Here is a 22422-nt window from a genome sequence, read left to right on the forward strand (position 1 = left end):
GCTGTCGCTGATCCCCTCCCTCTGCACATATGATTTACATCACGTTCATATCTGGACTCTAACAGGACGTGACAGACATGAGCAAACATCGATGAGTCTGATCTCATAACTTGGACTAACATATGTGTGCTGACAGCTAAACAGTCCACATGAAGTAATGAGAGGTAATGTCTGATGTGTTGGCCTCATTTATGCAGCTGACAGAACAATAAGACGTTACTTCCATTTGGTAAATTTGTGCAGACGTGTTGTCTGATCTTTGGGGAACACACACTCGTGCATAGGATAACATCCTACAAACACATACCATGTGCGCGGGCCTCACACACACACACACACACACACACACACACACACACACACACAATGGCAATTTAGTGTACATCTCTGAACACTCAATGTCAAGGTCTTAGTCGATTTGGCTCCTAAGCTCTGATCTAAGGTGAATGTTCTCTCTGCACTGACCCCATCATCCATCACACACACCAGGATGGAAAGTGATAGCACATTGAAGGCAACTGTGTGTGTGTGTGTGTGTGTGTGAACGTGCTGTACGATATATGATGTGGCAGGTGGTGAGCAGTATGGAGCATATACTGTCTCTGGCGGTGGAGAGCCACTGTAGGTGTACTCTCCAGAGGCAATGATTCACATCAGGGACAATTTTTCCTTTTACATAAAGCTTTTTCTGAGATAGAAAATGTAAAAGTGCTGCCAAAACCGAGGCTAATGATACAATTTAAAATCTTTTGTTCCACACATCCTGGTTCCCCGTTGAACTTCACTCCTTCTCTGAAAGGAGGAGCACTTCCCCTGTCATAAATGAAAGAAGACAGGACATACTGTAATACAAAAGCAGTAATTGATGCTTGAATACATTCATAGCATTTCTGAGAGCAAAACAACAACAAATAGGCTTTATAACATTAATCCTTTTATTTTCTATCACTTTCTAGCGTCTGTTAAGGGGCCACTCTGGCAACTGGGTAAGCAGAAAGCAAGAAAGCGTTCTGAAAATTGAGAGTGTGAGAATTTGAAAGTGTGGATAGTCATCATCGATTATTAACTGTTGTGATTATTTTCTCAATTAATCCATTCATCATTGGCTCTATAAAGTGTTAGAAAATAGAAAAACAAAGCTCCCACAAAATTTGTTTTGAGGCAACTCTTGTTAACCTCTATAATATATATATAATATTATATAATAATAATAATAATATATATATATATATATATATATATATATATTATATATAATCTCTATAGAGGCCAATGACCTCAAGGTCAAAAGCAGGGACGTCCTATTTTGTTGGATCCTGTGAACAGTATTTAGCCATACAAAGAGTAGTTTGATGTGTTTTCTATTATATTTCTGTCCAGGAAGAATTACATTAAAATAAGTGAAGCAATTCAAAATATTTTGAGCTTGAAGATTTATTCTTGTCCTTGGAAATAGAAGTTTGACCGAAACATCTCATCTCAATGGGCTGAAACTTTTAAACACATCTTGTGGTGTTTCTCAAAAAGATGGAGTCTGCTCAGTTGTCAAGGCAACAGTTAAGTTAGTCTCACGTGACCTAAGTGTGTAATTTAAGTGATAACAGGAGTCCACATGTCGAATAAAAAAAGTGTTGTGATGAAAATTTTCTCTGAAATAGTTTCAATATGATATATAACAGATTGACAGGCTTTAAGAAAATAAAACCTGCATCACAGATTGATGGTTCCTTGTGATATTTTGTATACTGTAGTGTAGTGCATAATATGTGGATCTGAAACTTTAGGAAATGGAAACAGGTTCAGTTCATCTCCAGTGTGATTAAAGTACTAACATTCAGTTGCTGTGTTCAATTTCCCATAGCAGCACTTTAGACTCATGAGATTCAAGTGTTATTTCATATGTCTGTACCTGATGGGCAGTCTGTCCATCCTCCAGTGTGTGTGCTGCATCATCCCCGACCTCTGTGTGTCATTTGAGCAAGAGACCGTTCAGAAGTGCCAAATGGGCATCCTGACCATACACACAAACCACCTCAACTGACCCAATCCTCTCATCCTGACAGAGCAGCAGCTCCATACCGAGGTAATCGTGGATCACCGTCATTCTCTCAGAGTGACGCCAGACACTGACACAGACGCGCTGGCTTCTCTCGGTCACTACCCAAAACACACAACGGCAGCTGGGGCTCTAAACAAGACCTGACCTACAAATTGAGAGCATTGCTCTGCGGCACATACAGTATCATAACTGTTGCTTCCTACGTGCTGCACGAGAATGGGACCTGGGATTCAACCTCCCCCTTACATAAACATTCACATGATGTAGTGCTGGTGTAGTCACACTGCCACCATATTGTTGAGTTGATAAGCTGGTGTCACAGTGCTACAGAAAGACCCGTGCTGGTTATGAACACACACTACTCCTGCGCTTCCTGCAACATGAATTGTCACCCATTGGAGGTGGTAAAGGTTTAAATTATTTATGCACTTTTCAAAATCGTAGGCTGAGCTTTTATGGATGGCTTAGTAGCTATCATAAAGGAACATCTTGAAACTCTACACTTGTCCAAATCGGGGATGGATTTTACTTAATTAATATGTCAAACACAGCGATACAGTAACTTGAAAAACTTTCCTTGTTGTCTCCTTGTTTCCTTCCTTCAGTGTCATCAAATCGATCTAATATAATAAGTCCACCATCTTCGTTTGTCTGTTCCTAAAATCCATGTGACACTGAAGAAATACGTCAATGCCGACAGTCCAGAATCATTCAGAGGCTTCAGCATTTCAGGACTAATGTTGTTCGCAGAGCTTCTCCCACCTGTCCTCAATTTAAGTTAGAATCTCAGGTAACGCAATGGTGACTGAGCCTGTGGCCCACTGATGAAAGCCCTTGCATTTGGAAAAATTACAAGTGGTGCACAGTTAGTGATGTATTTTCCATCACCTGGCAGCCAGAGAGGATGGGAGGAAGCAGCATACTGTTTTACTACTTTTTTTTTGCTAGCGTTGCAAATAAATGGTTATTATGGTCGAAAAAACAAAGATAAGATTGATGACTACAGACGATGAAACTCCACAAACAAGTGCAAATCCAACGGAAAAAGAAACAAATTCTATGTTCACAGAAAGACAAGCGGTCAAACATGCAAAGCAAACATGAGGACACTGTTTGGATCTCTGTTAGACTGAAACTAATCGCTGCTTATCGCCGTAGGTGCTGCCAATAAGAAGAAAACAGAGATCTTTGAGAATGTTTAAGGTCGATATTTCCTGTCCCTGCCAGAACAGCCTTTGCAGTGTGCTGCCAGAACCTTGTCAGTTACCAAATAAACAAACTGCTTCTACAGCTGCAGCAGCTGCAGTCTTTCAGGCCTGCTGGTCCCTCACTGTTGATGAAGGACTGAACTGTGCCAACCTGGCTCAGGAGGCCTCATCCTGCGGTTCTACAGCCTTGTTGACTGCTGGGGTCTACCAGCAGGATCCTGGGCTGTCACCATAACAAGCACTGACTACCTTCTGAGTCTGAACTTGATGACATCTAAAAACTTACTACGCTGGTGAGAGTTTAACTTCATTTCAATCAAACCTGAATCATTATTGTACTTTCGTTGATGAAATCTGAGAAGATTCAACACTGAAGGGAAGTTCATTCTTATCTATACTAAGTGAAGTAAATTAAGGCTATAATAGAAATCTTACAAAAGTAGTAGATCTATGTGGTTGTCCTGTAATGTGGTTGTTACGATATCACCCTTAGATGGTGTAATAATGTTTATGCCTTAACTATGGGACACAAACATAAAACCTGTGATTATCTGCTGGATTAGTGCTGTCACATCAAAAGCAACAGAGAAAAGAATAGAAATGTCATGATTCGTGCTTCAAAATCCTGAGTTTGTTTGGCTCTGTGATATTTATGGGGCTTCTTCATTCAAAACATGAAGTTCTCACCATCTCCAAACAGCATAAGAATGGCCAGATCCACAGCTCGTTTCCAGCCTGAGTCTTTCTGAATGGCGATGCCGTAGCCGGTGGAGGCGAACACCTTGCCGCTCCCGATGGTGACCAGTTTACAGCCCTCGTCTCTGCCCGCCATGTAATTTAGCACTGCAGCGTCGTAAATGAAGGCATCCAGTTTGCTGCAGAGGACGAAGGAAAATGCCTTAGAAGAATACTTTTACATTATGTTATGGAACCTCTGACATATACAGTGGGTACGGAAAGTATTCAGACCCCTTCACTTTTTCCACATTTTGTTATGTTACAGCCTTATTCCAAAATGGATTAAATTCTTTTTTTCCTCATCAATCTACACACAATACCCCATAATGACAAAGTGAAAAAAGTCTTTTAGAAATTTTTGCAAATGTATTAAAAATAAAAAACTGAAATATCACATGTACATAAGTATTCACACCCGTTGCTATGACACTCAAAACTGAGCTCAGGTGCATCCTGTTTCCACTGATCGTCCTTGAGATGTTTCTACAACTTGACTGGAGTCCACCTATGGTAAATTCAATTGATTGGACTTGATTTGGAAAGGCACACACCTGTCTATATAAGGTCCCACAGCTGACAGTGCATGTCAGAGCAGAAACCAAGCCATGAAGTCAAAGGAATTGTCTGTAGACCTCCGAGACAGGATTGTATCGAGGCACAGATCTGGAGAAGGGTACAGAAAAATTTCTGCAGCATTGAAGGTCCCAAAGAGCACAGTGGCCTCTATCATTCGTAAATGGAAGAACTTCAGAACCACCAGGACTCTTCCTAGAGCTGGCCGCCCGTCCAAACTGAGCAATCGGGGGAGAAGGGCCTTGGTCAGGGAGGTGACCAAGAACCCGATGGTCACTCTGACAGAGCTCCAGCGTTACTCTGAGGAAATGGGAGAACCTTCCAGAAGGACGACCATCTCTGCAGCACCAATCAGGCCTTTATGGTAGAGTGGCCAGATGGAAGCCTCTCCTCAGTAAAAGGCACATGACAGCCCGCTTGGAGTTTGCCAAAAGGCACCTAAACGACTCTCAGACCATGAGAAACAAGATTCTCTGGTCTGATGAAACCAAGATAGAACTATTTGGCCTGAATGCCAAGCGTCACGTCTGGAGGAAACCAGGCACCGCTCATCACCTGGCAAATACCATCCCTACGGTGAAGCATGGTGGTGGCAGCATCATGCTGTGGGGATGTTTTTCAGCGGCAGGAACTGGGATACTAGTCGGGATGGAGGGAAAGATGAATGCAGCAAAGTACAGAGACATCCTGGATGAAAACCTGCTCTAGAGCGCTCAGGATCTCAGACTGGGGCGACGGTTCACCTTCCAACAGGACAATGACCCGAAGCACACAGCCAAGATAACGAAGGAGTGGCTTCGGGACAAGTCTGTGAATGTCCTTGAGTGGCCCAGCCAGAGCCCAGACTTGAACCCCATTGAACATCTCTGGAAAGACCTGAAAATAGCTGTGCAGCGACGCTCCCCATCTAACCTGACAGAGCTTGAGAGGATCTGCAGAGAAGAATGGGAAAAACACCCCAAATGCAGGTGTGCCAAGCTTGTAGCATCATACCCAAGAAGACTTGAGGCTGTAATCGCTGCCAAAGGTGCCTCAACAAAGTACTGAATAAAGGGTGTGAATACTTATGTACATATGATATTTCAGTTTTTTATTTTTAATACATTTGCAAAAAATTCTAAAACACTTTTTTCACTTTGTCATTATGGGGTATTGTGTGTAGATTGATGAGGGAAAAAAAGAATTTAATCCATTTTGGAATAAGGCTGTAACATAACAAAATGTGGAAAAAGTGAAGGGGTCTGAATACTTTCCGTACCCACTGTATGTGTATGTGTATGTGTAACAGCGAATGATTGTGACCAAAATTACTCCCTCGTTCATCCATTCATTATTCCCACTCAGCAGATTAAAATAAAATGAGATGTTTGGATACTTCTGAGTCGTCGTGATTTGTGTCATCAATGATGTGTAGCGTTGCCCAAAACGATCCATTAGTGGCAAAGACTAACGCCTCATTCTATGGGTTTGTTTCCTTATAATTTCAATAATAATAATTTCTTGAAGGTTTCCTGGATAGAACAATGTAATTCAGTACTAATTATAGAGAAAAATTATACAAAGCACTCTGGGGCAGGTCTGTTATATTAGTTGGTTTATGTAGCGGTGATGAGCTTAAAATGAGTTGATTTCTATGAAAGAACCGCTGAAAGTAAATCTTCATTCCTCATTAATTTATTGGGAACTGTGTTCTACATTCATGTTGAATTGTATGCTTGCCTGAGCACATTTTTGCATGTTCAGCTGACCTGCTGTTCATTGACTAAAAAAACTCTGGGATACGCTGGCTTAGCATTTAATTAGAATTAATTACTTGAAAGTGTAACAATTAAACTCTCTCTCACTGTTGGATACAATTAATGACAAATCGTACATTATTTTCAAGGAAGCATAGAGTGAAATTATTAGGTCCATAAAATAAAGAGTTGCCAGGCAAAACACTGCATTGCATTTATTTAGGAAAAGGCGGTCTGTATGCTATGGACATCTTGCACTTGAATTTGATCACTAAAATAAAATCAGTCAGAGGGCAGATACAGGAAATCAGGTGGGGAGTGATTTCCCTGGTGATGTGTAGTATTTCATAGCAGGCCACCTAATCTGAAACAAAGACCTCTGTTGCTAACACCTTAAAGAAACTAAATAAAACAAAAAAAGAGCAGCAGCTCTATTTCAGGAAAAACGTCATATCTAATAAATATGACGATATCATGAAACTTAATATCAGATCCAAAGTGTTGTTTATGTTGTCATGTGACAAGTCGCTGGTAAAACCTTTGACCTGATAAAAACACTGACCATGTGACAAGGTGTGTCATGATCTGCGTGGCAAACCATCTGAGCTGAAGACACACTATTCTATTCTATCCATATCAGCCCTGACTGATTTGAAAGGCTTGACAGTCTCCAGCCTGGTGACAAACTACCATCAAACGGTGCATCCGGGCTCCACAGGCCTCTGTCGTCATTCACCTCAGCCGCTCACCTCAGAGGTACATCACTGCTTTACATTTTTAATCTTTTAGTACACTTGATGAAAACACTGGAGGACAGGGAGAGAAAAACAGTGCATAGGAAAGGAGGGCATTAGCTAGCTTTCAGAGGCAGAGGGAGTGAATATTAGCTAGCTTTCACCGCAACCACAGGCTACGCTGCTATTCTGGGTGCCAGTGGCAGGCAGCTCCACCGGCTGCCCACCCACATCGCCCAGAATGCTCCCTGTTCCTCTGTCTCCCTCTCCTTAATCCTTGATCATCTTTTCTCTGTATTGCATCAGTACAGGACCTCACAGCTCCATAACACTGTCTCTTTTCTCCCTGAGATCCTTTCAAGTCCCTCCGTCCTCCCATCTCCCATCTGCATCTCTGTCCCCCCTCCCTCTCTCTCTCTCTCTCTGTCTCTCTCTCCTCACCCGGATTTCAGACTGTGCAGGGCTTCATCTACATTCTTCTGGTGGAAGCTGGTCATGTAAGTATGCATGTCCCGGTAGTTGTTGCGGATGTTGCGTTCTGTACTCCCATTGGGCACGGTGCCAAACCGGAATGGCGGCGAGAATTCGTTCGGCTTCTGGAACTGTGTTTGGGGGGGGTGTTACGGAAAGGAAACCACACAGAGAAAATGACAAAAGGAGTGCTCGTTAGCATGGAAAAGGCATTGAGGCGCATCAAATAGCTTTTAATGCACTGTTAAGCAGGGGCACGGGACTACGCTTTAGGAAGGTCAAAATTAACTGAATGCTTATAGAGTGGTGCTAAATAGACAGACAAACATGTTATGTGCACCTGGTCAAGTTCAAAAATAAAAATCACCATTCCGGTCAGAAGTATGCAAGTGCTGAAACGATTAGTTTAGGGCTGCAACCGATGATTATTTACAGTAACCAGTTTAAGTATTTGATTAATCGATTCATTGAAAACAGTTTCAAAGCCCAAGGTGACCGTTTTGTCCGAAGAACAGTTAAAAACAAACAAGATAAAGAAAAGCAGCAAATCCTCAAAATTAAGTAGCTGCACCTGTGAAACAAAATGACAAGCAACTTGATGACATCATCCATCAACTTTATGATCATCAGTGACTCCCGACCAGAGGTAAGTCTACCCCAGGTGGTACCTGTAGAATAGCACAGCTGACTGGGAAAAAATGATTTGATTAAAAATAAATCTCCACATTTGTGTTCAGGAGCTCACAAATAGGATTACAAATTGGTGTGAGTATAATCTTCAGTGTACTGATTGTCACATTAATTAACCAATAAAACTACCAGCTATAACAGGCCGACTGCACAAGACTCCCTGAAAACCACGCGAGGGCATGAAAAGAAAAGTAGTTAGCAGCCAAACACAGAGGGCTGGGTGAATGATTGAAAAATGCAGCTTGTGCCGATCCAAATCTAATTGTGTTGAATAGCATTTCAAAATGACTTTCAAATCAATTTAAATTAACACTTTTGAAACATAATAGGCAGTGTAAATCACGGGGCACTTGAGCTCATCTAATAGTGCTGTGGGTGATGTTAGGCAAAGACAAAAAATGAAAATAATCTATTAATTGCACCGCTAAATCATGAACTCTCTCTAAGACTCAGGTATGTACTCACACAAACTAGAAGAAGACAGCCATACTCTACCTCACAACGGCCCACAATACAGTCACACACCTGCTCCTCCGCCCTACAACCCCTCACACTGCCTTGAATACCCACCTTTTTGTCTGACAGGCCCGACACCTGGTCGACGTACTCCTCCTGGATCATGAAGGCGGCCAGGTTGGCAGTGTAGGAAGCCAGGAAGATGACAGCGAAGAAGGCCCACACTGACACCATGATCTTACTGGTGGTGCCTTTGGGATTCTGCACGGGGACGGAGTTGTTGAAAACCAGACCCCAAAGCAGCCAGACAGCCTTGCCGATGGTGAAGGAGGGACCGCCGGGCTCTGGGAGACAGTGACATAAAAGAGGAGAGAGTGAGGAGAGGTATAAACAAAGAGGAACGAAAAAACAGATCACAGGCACTACTTCGCTTTATCTGCTTTTACTGATGACTGCCGTTGTGGGAGGCACTTGATGGATGGCGGCGACAAAGACTGGATTTATTCCCATCCTTTAGTTTGTCAGTGGTCGCAGGATGTGCTGTACGGGCCACATCCGCTCTTCCAGCCACTGCTGACAACCCGGTGTTACAGACTAACTCTGTTCCACCTACCTCTGTGACACTATGACAAGGTAGCAGGATGGAAACACTGTCTACTGTAGCTCTGTAGCATCAGACACTGGGGGGAAGAGTGGGGGTAGATGGGCACAAAATCACGCTACAGCTTGAGCAGCAGTGTGGGACAACAGCCTTACATAACCTACAATTAAACCACACTCAGCGTACACTGTTGCTGTGTGTGGCAGGAGACTATAACTCCAAACCAAACACCATCACTCTTATCCTCTCCGGTGCTTGATAAAAAGGCTATGAGCAGCAATATAACACCTCTCTGATTTTATCTTGAGTGCCTGCCGTCGTGGCAGGTTAATGCAATGCTGAGAGTCAAACAGAGCTGGGTGTATAAAACCTAGAGAAAAAAATAGATTGAATCTGAACCATTGATTTTGATGGGCAAATTGATTTGAATGGCCTGCTGGAACCAAATTTGATTCAACGGGGTAGTGTTGTTCCATACTGTCAGACACCATTAAACCTGACACATATTTTTAGTGTATGGTAATAGATCCACTTAAGTGCATTCATTGGGTTTACAACCCTGGATGTGGTGGTGTAACAGTATTTGAGAATGTCACAGTAAAAAAAAAAAAAGACTTGTAATGCGAGAACAGAGGAGTCTTTGTTCACACAGTGATGCTAAGAATACTTAAGATCACCTATCTAGTTCTTGTCAATGATCCTTTTCATTAGTGAAAGAGCTTAAGTGACTGTAGATGTAGATAAGTACTCCAAGACATCGAGTACCAAGTCCCAGCGCTCCAGTCACAATCATTCAGAAGGGATTGTCAAAGTAATTTAGCACATGGGGGACTCTGTTTGAATGGTGCATTCAAGGTAACAAAATAACAAAATATGCTAACTAGGTTTTTTAGCACATGAGATTAGCTTTTTGGAGCATGGATTGATGGGTTCTGAGTCTGTGTGTGTTTGTGTGTGTGTGTGAGCTCTTGTATTACTTACTTAGTGGGGCCAGAAAACTGGTAACACTCACAGTTTGGGGCCCACAGTGTTTTGTGGGGACATTTTGCTGGACCCCACCATGAGAACTACATTTTTCTAAACTATACTTTTGTTATTGTTAAAACTAAAAGTGTCAAAATATTTGTTTTGTGTTGTTTAGGGTAATGGTCAGGGTCGGGGATAGTACTAGTATACTTTAGTTACAGTATACATTGTGTCAGTGTGAAGTCCCTACAAAGATAGAGACACATGGTTGTGTGTGTGAGCATATGTATGTTGGTGCATGTGCGCGTGTGTGTGCAATCACCTCGCCCATCTGCCAGACAGCGATTGTAACCCACCGGGCTGAAGTACTCGAACACAAACACAGCCACGGCCGACACCATCAGCAACATCACAAACATCATCACCCAGACATCAGCGCTGAAGGGCTCTAAAATACAGAGAGGGGGAGGGGGGAGGGGGAGGCAGTACAGGGGACAGCAGGGTGCAGAGGAAGAGGAGAGGGAAGCGAGGGAGGGTTGGTGGAAAACAAAGAGAGGAAGTTAATTAAACCTTATTAAAGAAAATCAAAAAGTCACCCCCTGGTATCAACATGATTATGTGTGTTCAGATGTTAGGTACTGTGTGCTCATTGTTGCACATTGATGGATTTTATCTGCGTCTGTGTGAACACTAACAAACACGTCTCAAGGGAGAAACTGAGAGGATGATAGGTAGGTGTGAATGGACAGATGTGCTCATTGAAATGGGTACATTTTTCACCACTTGCACTCTGCAATTTTCACACACAGAGCAGCCTGTAACACTCACCATAGTAGTTAAAAAAACAAGGTCACTACAAGGTCCATTTAGTCGCTGCTTCAGAACCTTTGATTGTATCACATGACCTTCATCAGCAGATGCAGTTGCTCAGTTTTCATTTTTCTGAGCTCTTCAAAGTTAATAGTATCAGCGCCCACTCTTGACTGACATTTGACGTTTCTGGTCAGCATTTCTTTTTTAGCAAAACCCATTCAATGTATTTACAATTACCTCTCTATGTACAAGTTTTCATTGTTAGCGGCAGAGTCCGCCATTCCCGTGCTGGATTCAGACTGCCTACCTATATATGGGGGATTCACAGGAAACAAAGCAAATGTAATCCAGCGTCACTGTTGGTAATTTAATCTCATTGATATCAGCCTCTGTGTTCACTCTTCTGCAGCCCCATTAGAGATCTAACTAAATGCAATCTAAATGCAAACTGAGCATTTCATACTTTTGCTAACTGACATTAAAAGTTTCTGACAGGTGGCCAACAGCGATCGTTCATCAAAAAGATAATATTGACATAAAAGTACATACATTTAGGTTTTTAGTGGTTTTCCCTAAAAATGTTGCTAAAGCACAAGTAAACGATGTCCTTGTTTGGAAAAACCTACTTCTCCTTCTGTCTGTGGTCATGAGTGATTGTGTGTTAGTGCTTTTTCGACTGTGTTGTACATCTGCCAGAAGCACCAGGTGCGTTTCTCCTCACCAAGAAAGGCGGAGGGGGAGACTGTTCCGTTGCTACGGGAGACCATGACACTGATCCCCGTCTCTATGAAAGGCACAGAGAAGTCGATGACCTCTGACCTCTCCTCGTTGATGGTGAGCGAACCCACCGCCATGTGGGCATTCTTCAGCACCACCTGAGGGTCAAACACAGACGGACGGAGACAAACAGGAGGCAAACATGGAAGGTCAGTGGGCGTATGGGGCTGCATATTCCCAGGATTGTGGTAAAAGAAGCTGCCATCTTTGCAAAGTATTTCACACGTTATTTTGGTAGAATGGAAGCAGAAAGTTGCTACACTGGGTCAGAAATTGACTCCCCACCAACCCAGCCTCTCCCTGACTGTGTTCAGGAATATTTACCCCTAGGTTTCTGGAGGCTCAGACCATGAATAAAAATGGAGCACAAAAGACTGTGTTAATAAGGGCTATGTACGCCAGAGTGAGCAGGAATCCTACACACTGTTGTTTTTCTCTGTCACATTTCTTCATAGAGCTCTGCTCTCTTTTTTCTCCCTGTTTCATTATGTTTTATGCGTCTGTTGTCCTGTTTTCCCCCATTCCAATTATATCATTAACTACTTGCTTAGGGATTTAAAGACATGGACTAATGCATCCATGCATCCATGAGCTGCACATTTGCAATGCCCTGACTTTATGCTGATGTATATTTCAGGAATTTTATAACAGATACTGTTATTTTCCACTACCCTGCACATCTTAACTCATTTATGTTCTTAAGATAGTAATAAAGTTGCTTGTTCTATGCCATAATCAATTAAGTTGGACATCACATCGATTTGTAAAGGCTGCATTGTGCTGGATGTATAATGTGTAATGTGTGCAGGGGAGAAGTGGGTCTTTCCCTGAGGCTGCCTTCTCCCTCTCTCCTTCTCTCTTCCAATCGTTTTTTCTGTCTCTATGTCTTTCTCCATCTCTGATTAGGAGCCTCATTGTCCTCTTCCCGAGGTTTTTACGGAGCTGATCACAGCTCCCCCTCAGGCCAGGTTGTAGGGAATAAGTGCTTCATGGCTGACAGACACAGTGAGAAACTAAAGAAAGAAAGAGACATTCAGACAGCATAATTAGCCCTATCATAAAAATAAATTCCTATGGGCACTAAAACACTCTCCCCACTTGTAGTGGCATTAGTATTAGTGTTAGATTACATATTTATTTGCTTGTCTAATTGATTCTTTAATTTTGAAAAGCAGTTTCATCTGCTTAACCGTAAAAATGTGAAGAAATGCGAGTAGCAGAAGTGATAAGTGAAGGAAAAAAAACAAAAAACATACAGACTTTGAATAGATAAACATACAGTATAATTAATAAATGAAACTGCATTAAATTCAAGACATATTAATCAAAAGATGTTTATGTCAGGCAGCAGTAGCTGTAGATGTTGGTGTGTTCTCATAGGAAATATTGCAGGTTTATGACCCAAAAAAGACACACTGCATTTTGGTTTTAATTACCACATTTAAAAAAAATATTTATGTAAGAGTTTGGATTCATATTTTTATCCACAACATCGTTAATCTGGCATAAATTTGTGAAATACCAGCATTAACATTTTTTAAATGGCTTCCATCAGGCTACAATTTAACAAATGCAATGAGACAGAAAAGTGTGGTAACCAAATTCACAGCTATACTGAAATTGCAACTTTTCTCACTTCGCAAAATAACAGATGTCAAATTTGACCCCTGCTACTTGAAGCAGATACTTATGTTTTTGGATATCACTTTTGTTTTTCACTTTGTCTTTATAAATAGCTGAATGCACTGAGCTTTTTAGAGAATAGTTAGAAATGTAGTTGGGGATACTGTACTGTGTGCCATCAGTGACAATACCCACAACGTTGAGCTAAGTGGATGCAAATGAATAAACAGGTTCGACATTCTGATGTACTATTGCAGCTTAAGATGGAAATCAGAGAAACAAGAAACAAGTATACTGCATAATTCAGTCACTCTGTTGGTTCAATAATGGTTGTCTGACCAGGTCTGCAGCTTTCTGCTGCTGTGTTCTGCGAGCTTTGCAATCCACCATCGGTTGATATGCCAGCAGGTTTGTTTGACATCGACCAAAATGTAATTGTGGGTATTTTAAAGGTGTTAGTAAAGCTGCTGCTTCTTTCTGGTGCTGGGCTTGGCTAATCAGATCAAGATCCACCTTTCTCTGTCTGTACAACCTCATATGAGGCTCAAAAAACATGAACATGTCAAATGAAGTGCGCTTATATGTAAACTGAAGAGAAATGTCCTCACCTCTCCAACCATGCCGTTCCATGTCCCATTAACCTTCTTTCCGTGTTTGCCGTTGGTAACCAGGTAGAGGTCGTAAGTGAACTTGACCGCCTTGGCGATCTTCTTCAGGATGTCAATACAGAAACCTTTGCAGCAGCGCTTGATGTATATCCCTGAATCACCTGTCTGATTACTGGTAGGTGGAACAGAGGAGGAAGAGGGGGGGAGAGGAAGTAAGACAAGGGAATACAGAAAAGGCTTCAGAAATCTGAGACTGGTGTTCATTTGGGTTCAGGTGCATTAAAAAGAGAGAGGACAGCAGCCGGGATGAAATGAAATAATCAATAATGAAAATAATGAAAAGCTTTGTGATAACTGAGATAAAATGCGCATTATGACATGGACTAATGAGAGCACAGGGCTTCATCTATCTATCACATATCCACATATCACATATTTCTGCTTTTGTGGATAAAGACGGATCTGCACAGCCACGTGCATCTGGTTCATGGAGTATTTTTGGCTGGAGAGAAATCCAGCGTATTCTCTGTGGTATATTGCTGCCTACCCCTGAAATACTGTATGCGAGGGTGTCTTTGAAGGAAGAGACAGACAGACAGACAGACAGACAGGAGAAAAGGGGAATAGGGGAATAGGAGATAGAACAGGGTGAAAGATCAGTCAATAAAAAAACCACTGAGCCAGAAGATGTAGGACACCCTCTGGAGGTTTCAGGTAGGCCAGTGATAGAAAAGGAGGCCATTGAAGAAAATTCATTATCACACACCAAGGAGAAGTGGATAGCAAGAGGGTCAGGGTGAAGAGGCAGGGGACGGAGGAAAACAGTGACAGAGACCAAGACAATGATCTAGTTAGTGGGGGTGAAGCAACTAGAGGTAATTACAGGACAATGAGAGTTGAAAAAAGCCCAGTAAGGAAACAAAAGATCACTAAAGCGTGCTGCAGTAACAGGAAAATAAGAAACAAAAGACATGTAATCAAGGGAAAACTCAAGGGAAATGAACAATAACTCATGGCTGTGAGCATTTCTTGCATGTTTGCTTATTGATTCATTTCTTGGTTTCCTTTCCTTTTCACTAAACTATGGATGCCACTGTTTGTATTTGATGTTTTTTTTTTGTAACTACTGGTGATTGCTTTGGTGTGACATATTACTTTAAATAGATGCAGGATGCAGCACAGCATAGCAGAAAAGCATTAAATATTTAATTTTACAGCAATATTTCTGTATAAATCATTATATCTTACACTAACAGTTCTATTTTAGCACTTGACTCACAGTAAAAATAAACCAGATTTTTTGCTCCTGTGAGACAAAAATGTATGTCTTAAGGTAAAAAATGAGACAAGACCTAATTCTTACTTTCCTTATGTTTAAATCCAGCCCTAAACTCTCACCTGAGTTTGAGCTGTTTGCGGCACGGCACAGTGTTCCTCATGCAGGTGCCACTGAGCGGGTCCACATCCTCCACAATGACAAATGGTGCCTCCTCCAGAGTCACGATGGACAGGTGGTCCTCCCGCTCCTCTGCTCCTGAGTACAGCTCAAAGCGAGGCCACACATGGTACCTCATCGTCAAAGAGCCTCTCTCCCACTTGCCAACCTGCATGAGTGAGTGGGAGGACGGCTGTGTGATATACAGGCTACTGTAACAGGTACTTCAAGTGGCAGGGAAAAAGTGACAGACGCATCACAGAGGGTGAAAAAATTACAAACCAGGAAAAAAGGCAGAAGGCAGATAAGAGGAAAAAAGAGGGGCTGCCAATGGAAGAGAAGGGTATAGATGATAATCTATGGGATGCTGTTGCCAGGAAGGGATGAGCCTCTCAACAGCTCAGAGTAACTCATCAGCACAGCTTCAACAGGAGGACTTCACAGGTCGCCTTTCTGCAGCCAATTGGCAAAGAATATGGTATACTTCAATAACATTTAAATGTGTCCGATATAGAATCATTTAAATGAAAATCTTGCATAGGATGTGTATTAACCCAGCAAAATGTAAAAATGCCAGAATGGCTGCAGTAAAAGAGGGGCCCTGATACATGTGGGACTGTCTAGAACTCCCTTTGTTCGGGGGTAACAAAAGCCTCCAGGTTCACGATCCTAAATGTTCTATACTGTGTATGTGAGGAGCCAAAACAAAGGGGTTATCTGTAAGCAAGATGAGCTTTCTAACATGGGGGTATCTCACTGCTAAATGGGAAATTGTGACATACTGGAAGATAAGAAGTCCAAACTGTTTTAGCTTGAGCAGTTGGCTGGAAGAGTCTTTAGACTTAATGGGGATGGAAGGAGCTGCTGCAACATTATGACACCTTAATCCTTAGCCTAGAGGGATTGTGGGATACAATAAGGTTAGTGCAACCATGTGTAATGGTGTATATTTAAAATGAACTGATTATATTTTCATTAAGTTTCCCTCCTGACAATTTTTCTTATATTCCTTTGTTTGCTTTTGTGTACATATGTTTTGTGTTCTTTTGCATTTTTGTAATTTTCACCTGTGTATGTATACTAATGCATGTGTTTTAGGTCTCATTTGAAACAAAAGGAAATATATTAGATTACGGAAAAAAAAGGAAGAGAGAAGGAAAGACACAGAAGCAGAAAGTGGATATCAGAAAAGAAGAAGAGAAAGAGAGAAAATATTCACCCTGTCCCATTGTCTGTCCTTGTCTAGCAGGATGATGACCAGTTTGGGGAACATCTGGTGACCCTCTTCACTAAATGACAAGTTTCGGCCTTCAAATGTCACATTCATGATGTACCTGTGAATGAGAATTCAAGCTTGAGTTGATAGGTGAATATCTATTTTGTATGTTGTACTTAAGGTATATCCAGATCGGGTATTTCGTTAAAACTGAATTAATAATTTTTTTAGAACAAAAGCTGCAAACACAACACATTATCACATAAGTCACTGCAGCTCTGTGTTAGCAATCATCTGCTTCCAGCATCTCGCGGACACACATCACTGTTCATACACATCTTTCTGATCTCCGAAGAACCAAAACAATGAGCTGAAAGACCCTAAAAGGCTTTGTAGATTTCAGTAAAAACAACACCTTCCACATTACACAGAATTAAATGTTAATTAATGTAGCTTTAAGGGCCATAACAGACTACTCTTATGTTATCTCGAACTTAATCTTATGAACATTCTCGAACGTCTTGAACACTGAAATATTGAGCCAAAACATTTCAATCACAAAGCGTACATGGCTGGTGTTTGTAATGACTCAATGCTGTCAAATATTCAGTTCAAATACTTGGCAGTGGTCACTAGTAATGTTCTTCTGTGAAATGTGTCGGTGCATGTTTAGAGATCTCTGTGTATAATATCTGACACCCACAGGTTGCTCACTATGCTTTTGAACACATTTACTGTGTTTGTCTTTGATTTCTCATGTCCTTTACGGATTTGTATGTATTTTATTATATGTCTGTGTTATATCTTTGAAATAGGATACTGATTTTGCAGCTCCCTGCAGGTTGTTCCCATAGCTGGATTTAGGACAAAACCTTTGCCTTTTGCTGTTAAAATGTTGTGGAATAACCTGTCAGAGGAACTTCATTATTCTCTTTTAAACACAGCAGCCTCTGCACAACTCGCTTCATCACATGGCTTTCTGATCAGTTTATCTTAACAGTGTGTGTCTGTGTGTGTTTATATGTATATGTGTCTGTATCTAGTTTGTCCTTGCTATTCGATTAAAAGTTTTAATGTCTTTTACTTGATATTTTTCATTATTATTATTATTAGTAGTAATAGTATTATTAATAGTAGTAGTAGTAGTAGTAGTAGTGTGTTATTTGTGAAATGTTCAAGTATTCAGAATTTAACTTCATGATTACATTGTATGTTAACTAAAAGCGAGGACATTGCTTCTAACACCCTCTGCCTTTGCTGTTACTGCCTTTACTGTGTTCAAACGGTTGCTTGGTTAGTGTGTTTCATGGCAGTTTGAGGCTTGGTAAAGCATATGGCAGCTGATAGACTGAGAAACATGATGAAGGAGTACAGTGAAGCTGTGAGAGTTAAGTGAGAGCAGGGAGGGCGAACAGAGCAACAAGAAACCAGGAGTGAAAGGTGGAAGAGAGAGGAAGGAGTAGAGAGTGTATTAACCGCCTGCGTGAGTACACATCAGCATATATGTGTGTCAACAAGTGTACAGCAGTGGCAGATAAGCTGGAATCATCTCTTTTTCTCTCTCTGCCGCCTCCTTCCCTCACTCTTCCCCATCCCGATCTGTGGGCTGCCATCACCATGGAGACGCTCTGCCTCTGAAACAATCCACTGGAGAAATAAATATCTTGTCTGAATGCAAGGAGTTAGGGTCTGTGTGTGTGTGTGTGGTGTGTGCAGACTTTTTAAAGGAGGTGCCGTGCACATTTTACCCACCATCATCTCCAACCAAGTCAACAGTGTGAAAAAAAAAGACAATAAATCTATTCACAAGTGAATAAAAAAAAACACACACAACAGATGAGCAATGGGCCTGAAACATACCCAAGATTTTATCGCAAGTACCTCCTACTAGAACATTCAGTACCTCTATCTGTAACGTCTTCGACTATATTTATATCCCACCTCTCTCTCTCACACACACACACACACACACACACACACACACACACACACAGCCCTAAGTAGGCTACATGCATTGAGGAAGTCAATAATATGACTCAAGCCTCCATGAAATGCTTATTGCTGAATACTGGCTAGCAAGCACACTGTAAATGCTGTAATGCGTGTGTAACATGGGATTAGCCTTCTAAACGTAATCTCAGTTTGAATAGGGAACCAAAAAGATCAATGCGGTATGGGTGGGGGCTCGGGAGGTCCAACTTGTTGCCGCCCTGACACTATGGCAACCCATGTGACCAGTGGCAGCCTCTGCGTGTGTCATCATGACGGGGTGACATGTGTACGCAAAACCGCAACATGGTGACGCGGGGAGGCTCTTAATACCAGTATAATGTAATGTAATGCGTTGCCATGGCACCCACAACCACAGCAATTTTCACGCAATCAGCTGTGTTGCCATGGGAACAGTAATCTCACCAGAGAGAGGCTGGTTGAAAGAGAGAAAGAGAGAGAAAGGAGTATTTTTCTGCCTAAGCTTGAGTGTTTACCCAATTCCCCTTATGCCGTCTTTCACTTTCAGATCAATCTCTCCATCTCACCTCTGAGTAGTGCATCGAATCATACATCAGTCAGATTCATCTGCCCGCACATTAACCTGTGACTTTACAAAGACTGATGCATGCTGTAAATTTACAGCAGAGGAGGCAGCTCTGTTTATCGTTTTGTATCCCTGTACTATTGATGTAGCTTTTATGTGTTGTTTGATCCCTTCTCATGTCAGAAGTCCCCTCTGACTCTGCTGGAAGAGGAAAAAAAAAAACGCTACTGGGATGAGCTACTAACAGAACCTCATGCAGCTTCATCACAGCCATATGCAGCGCTTGTGTACGACTGCTCACCAACTGTTCCCCGACTAATCACTGGCTGTGAAGGGAATTTATTTTTTAGTTACAGAGACACTGAATCATCAATGGCATGGACACAATCCCTCTTTTTTTCCCCCCTAAAATCTCTTCAAACGAATTTCAGAGCCATTTGATATGACTTTCTTTTATCTCAGAGTGAAGCTGCACAGAGTAACATATTATCTGCCGCTGCAATGCAGGGATGCAAAAACACATGCAGTATATATCTACTGTGGATGTGCATGAGGAAGTGTGTGGTGCACATATACACACGCTCATGTACATACGGTGTCAGGTTTGGCTGGATGACTCATAATCTGGGATGACTGCAGAAGACCTGCCTCTGAAGAGCTACCAGTTACTGATGAAACGTGCACTACGCCTTGCAGGTCCTGTATGTACTGTGCTATATATACAGTTAGAGGATACTTTAAATTAAGGTGAGGGTTAGAGTACATACTGTATGGTGCAGGAGCTGTGCCTCTCAGGGTTCACTCCACAATTGATTAGACAAGGTGGCAATAGCTTCTCACAAAAGGACCAATGTTTTATGCATTTCCAGTTTAAAGCACGTGCATGCGTGTTTTGCAGACAAGTACCATAATAAAAAGACGACAACAAAGACATTAGCCAACACAATACGCCCAAAAAAACGATGACAAAACAGCAATCATTAAATTCAGGTACAACAGGTTCACGAGTGGCATCGTCACATCATCAAAGTCACACCGTCATATCATCAAATTACCAGATTTCTTTTCAAATATGAGTTTTTTTCATTATTTTGTTTTTAACAACCTGTGAAAGGCAACAAAACTGTTTCGCTCCAGGGTCCTGCCCCCCATGGAGACCCCCCGCGGCGCAACTCTGGCAAAATCAAGCTGCATTATGTGTTTGGAATCTGAATTTCACTTTTGCTTTTAATTTGATTTTTTTGATCTGGTTTGCATCATAGCAACTGAACATATTCAGTAATATTTTAATATTTGTATAATAATTTGTATTATTATATTTTATTTTTTATCATTATAATAATTAGTCTAAAAACTGTTTTAAAATGACTGCCATCATGTGTGACTGAGGACAAAATCAAACTGCAAAAGAGTGCATAAGAAGCCTTGTTGTACATAAACAGCTCTTGCAATAACTCATCCTAGTTCCTTAGATAATCATCATGATTGTTAGTGTCTCCAGCGTGATTGTCTGCCAACATCTGAAAGAAATCGGCAAATTAATTTGTCGCTTTTACTTGATTTTCCGCTCACATATAACACTAACTTTGAATACTGAATTTTTCAAAATCATGTATCATTTGTACACACACATTCTCAACACAAAAAAATAAATTCATTGCTTATTTATTGACTTATTTATGCTGCTGGCACAGCTCTGACAGCATAAACACACACACAGAGTAATGTGGACTACACAGAGATGTGAGTCTCTGAGTCTCTTTGAGCTGCAGCCTTTAATAAGTGAGTCCACGGGAGCTCCATGTGATCTGGGCCCATGAGGATCCCTGTTGAGCAGGAGACATCAGACAGCTACCTGTGGCGTCTGGAGAGCGGGAGCGCTCTATCAGAGAGGGCCCTCTTTCATTTAAAATGTGAACAAGGTCGTAACAGGCAAGGACGCTGACCTTCAATGGTCTGCAGACCTCAAATACTGATTGCACTAGTACACACCAGATAGTCTAGTACAGTATGTTTTTATACCTTTTTCAGATTTTTGTTTTAAGCAAACTGCATGAATGTATTCTTAACAGCACAATTATAGTGATGGAGAAAAGGAGGTAATTTGGCTGAAACTTTAACTAATATTTTCTCTAATTATCTGTCTTTATTATCACTTATGGAAACCTTTTTTCTCACATTTGGTCTCCTTTTACTTACTTTTGCATCTGAAGAGCCTCCTATTATTATTTTTTGCCATTTCCAATGATATGGGACTGTTTATCTTGGCTACATGCACCTGACACCACCTCTAGAAACACCTGGAATCAACAGCACAAATCCCATTTGTTTGTCTAAACTCCAACAAGAGACAAATTATTGACTGTGTTATTGACTGAACAGAGCTATGACCCTTGTGTTGTTACATAATAAAAGAACAAATGCAATGAATGAATTGACTCAAAGTGTTCGAAAAATGAAAAAAGTAAATGTGAATTTCTATGAACTGTTGTTGTTGTCCTTTTTCTGGCTGCTCCCTTCCGGGGTCGCCACAGCAGATGATCTGCTTGTAGATTTTGGCGTCAGTACGCCAATTTTAGTACTACCATTTTTGGTAGCCGGGACTGGGAGGGAGTTGAACCCGGGTTCCCCAGGCCGATGGCATGCGCAATTATCCACTGCGCTACTGGCCGGGTCGTGAATTTCTATGAACTAACATTTAAAATTTAAAGTAAAGTTGAATTACAAAAAGACCATCTGACAGTATACACTGTGTGAACACTGCTACAGGGCACATTTAAGGAGAAATCTACCAAAAAAAACACTTAATTCAATCAGACTAACAGCTATTGGCCACATATACTGCATGCAACTGTTCGGTGATGCATTTTCTAACTTCTTTCTTACTTCTGTGAATAATTTGTCAAACCAAGACAAAGTGATGCCATGTCACACCTAACGTATTCTTTCAAAATATGTAAATCTGCAGTGATGTTTAGCAATCATAAATGAAGAAAAATGTCATAAAAGATGTCATGATTTCTACCCTGACAGCAGCCTCAACATACCAGATTGCGACATGTTCACGCACCGTGCTAAGAACAAAACATCAATATATGTTATGTTATCTAAATGAAATCCAATCCATCTACAATCAGGGACTAAAGATTCCCAAATCAACCAAAAGTACAAGTTGATTAGAT

At 41.3% G+C, this 22422-nt stretch overlaps 2 protein-coding genes across 2 annotated transcripts in view; one reads left to right on the forward strand and one right to left on the reverse strand.

The window, feature by feature from the left end:
• Positions 1-22422, forward strand: part of emp1 (epithelial membrane protein 1) — a 124902-nt gene that overhangs the window by 34633 nt on the left and 67847 nt on the right. The gene's annotated exons all lie outside the window — the stretch shown is intronic.
• grin2bb (glutamate receptor, ionotropic, N-methyl D-aspartate 2B, genome duplicate b) overlaps positions 1-22422 on the reverse strand; it is a 67359-nt gene that overhangs the window by 7829 nt on the left and 37108 nt on the right. The window contains exons 5-12 of the mRNA XM_070827613.1: positions 16708-16822; positions 15452-15657; positions 14054-14225; positions 11767-11920; positions 10555-10680; positions 8780-9009; positions 7490-7650; positions 3955-4142 (exon numbers count right to left, since the gene is read on the reverse strand). Coding sequence (XP_070683714.1) covers positions 3955-4142; positions 7490-7650; positions 8780-9009; positions 10555-10680; positions 11767-11920; positions 14054-14225; positions 15452-15657; positions 16708-16822 — 1352 coding nt within the window. The remainder of the gene's footprint in view (positions 1-3954; positions 4143-7489; positions 7651-8779; positions 9010-10554; positions 10681-11766; positions 11921-14053; positions 14226-15451; positions 15658-16707; positions 16823-22422) is intronic.

This window comes from Pempheris klunzingeri, chromosome 3 (genome assembly GCF_042242105.1).
Source record: "Pempheris klunzingeri isolate RE-2024b chromosome 3, fPemKlu1.hap1, whole genome shotgun sequence".
NCBI lineage: Eukaryota > Metazoa > Chordata > Actinopteri > Acropomatiformes > Pempheridae > Pempheris > Pempheris klunzingeri.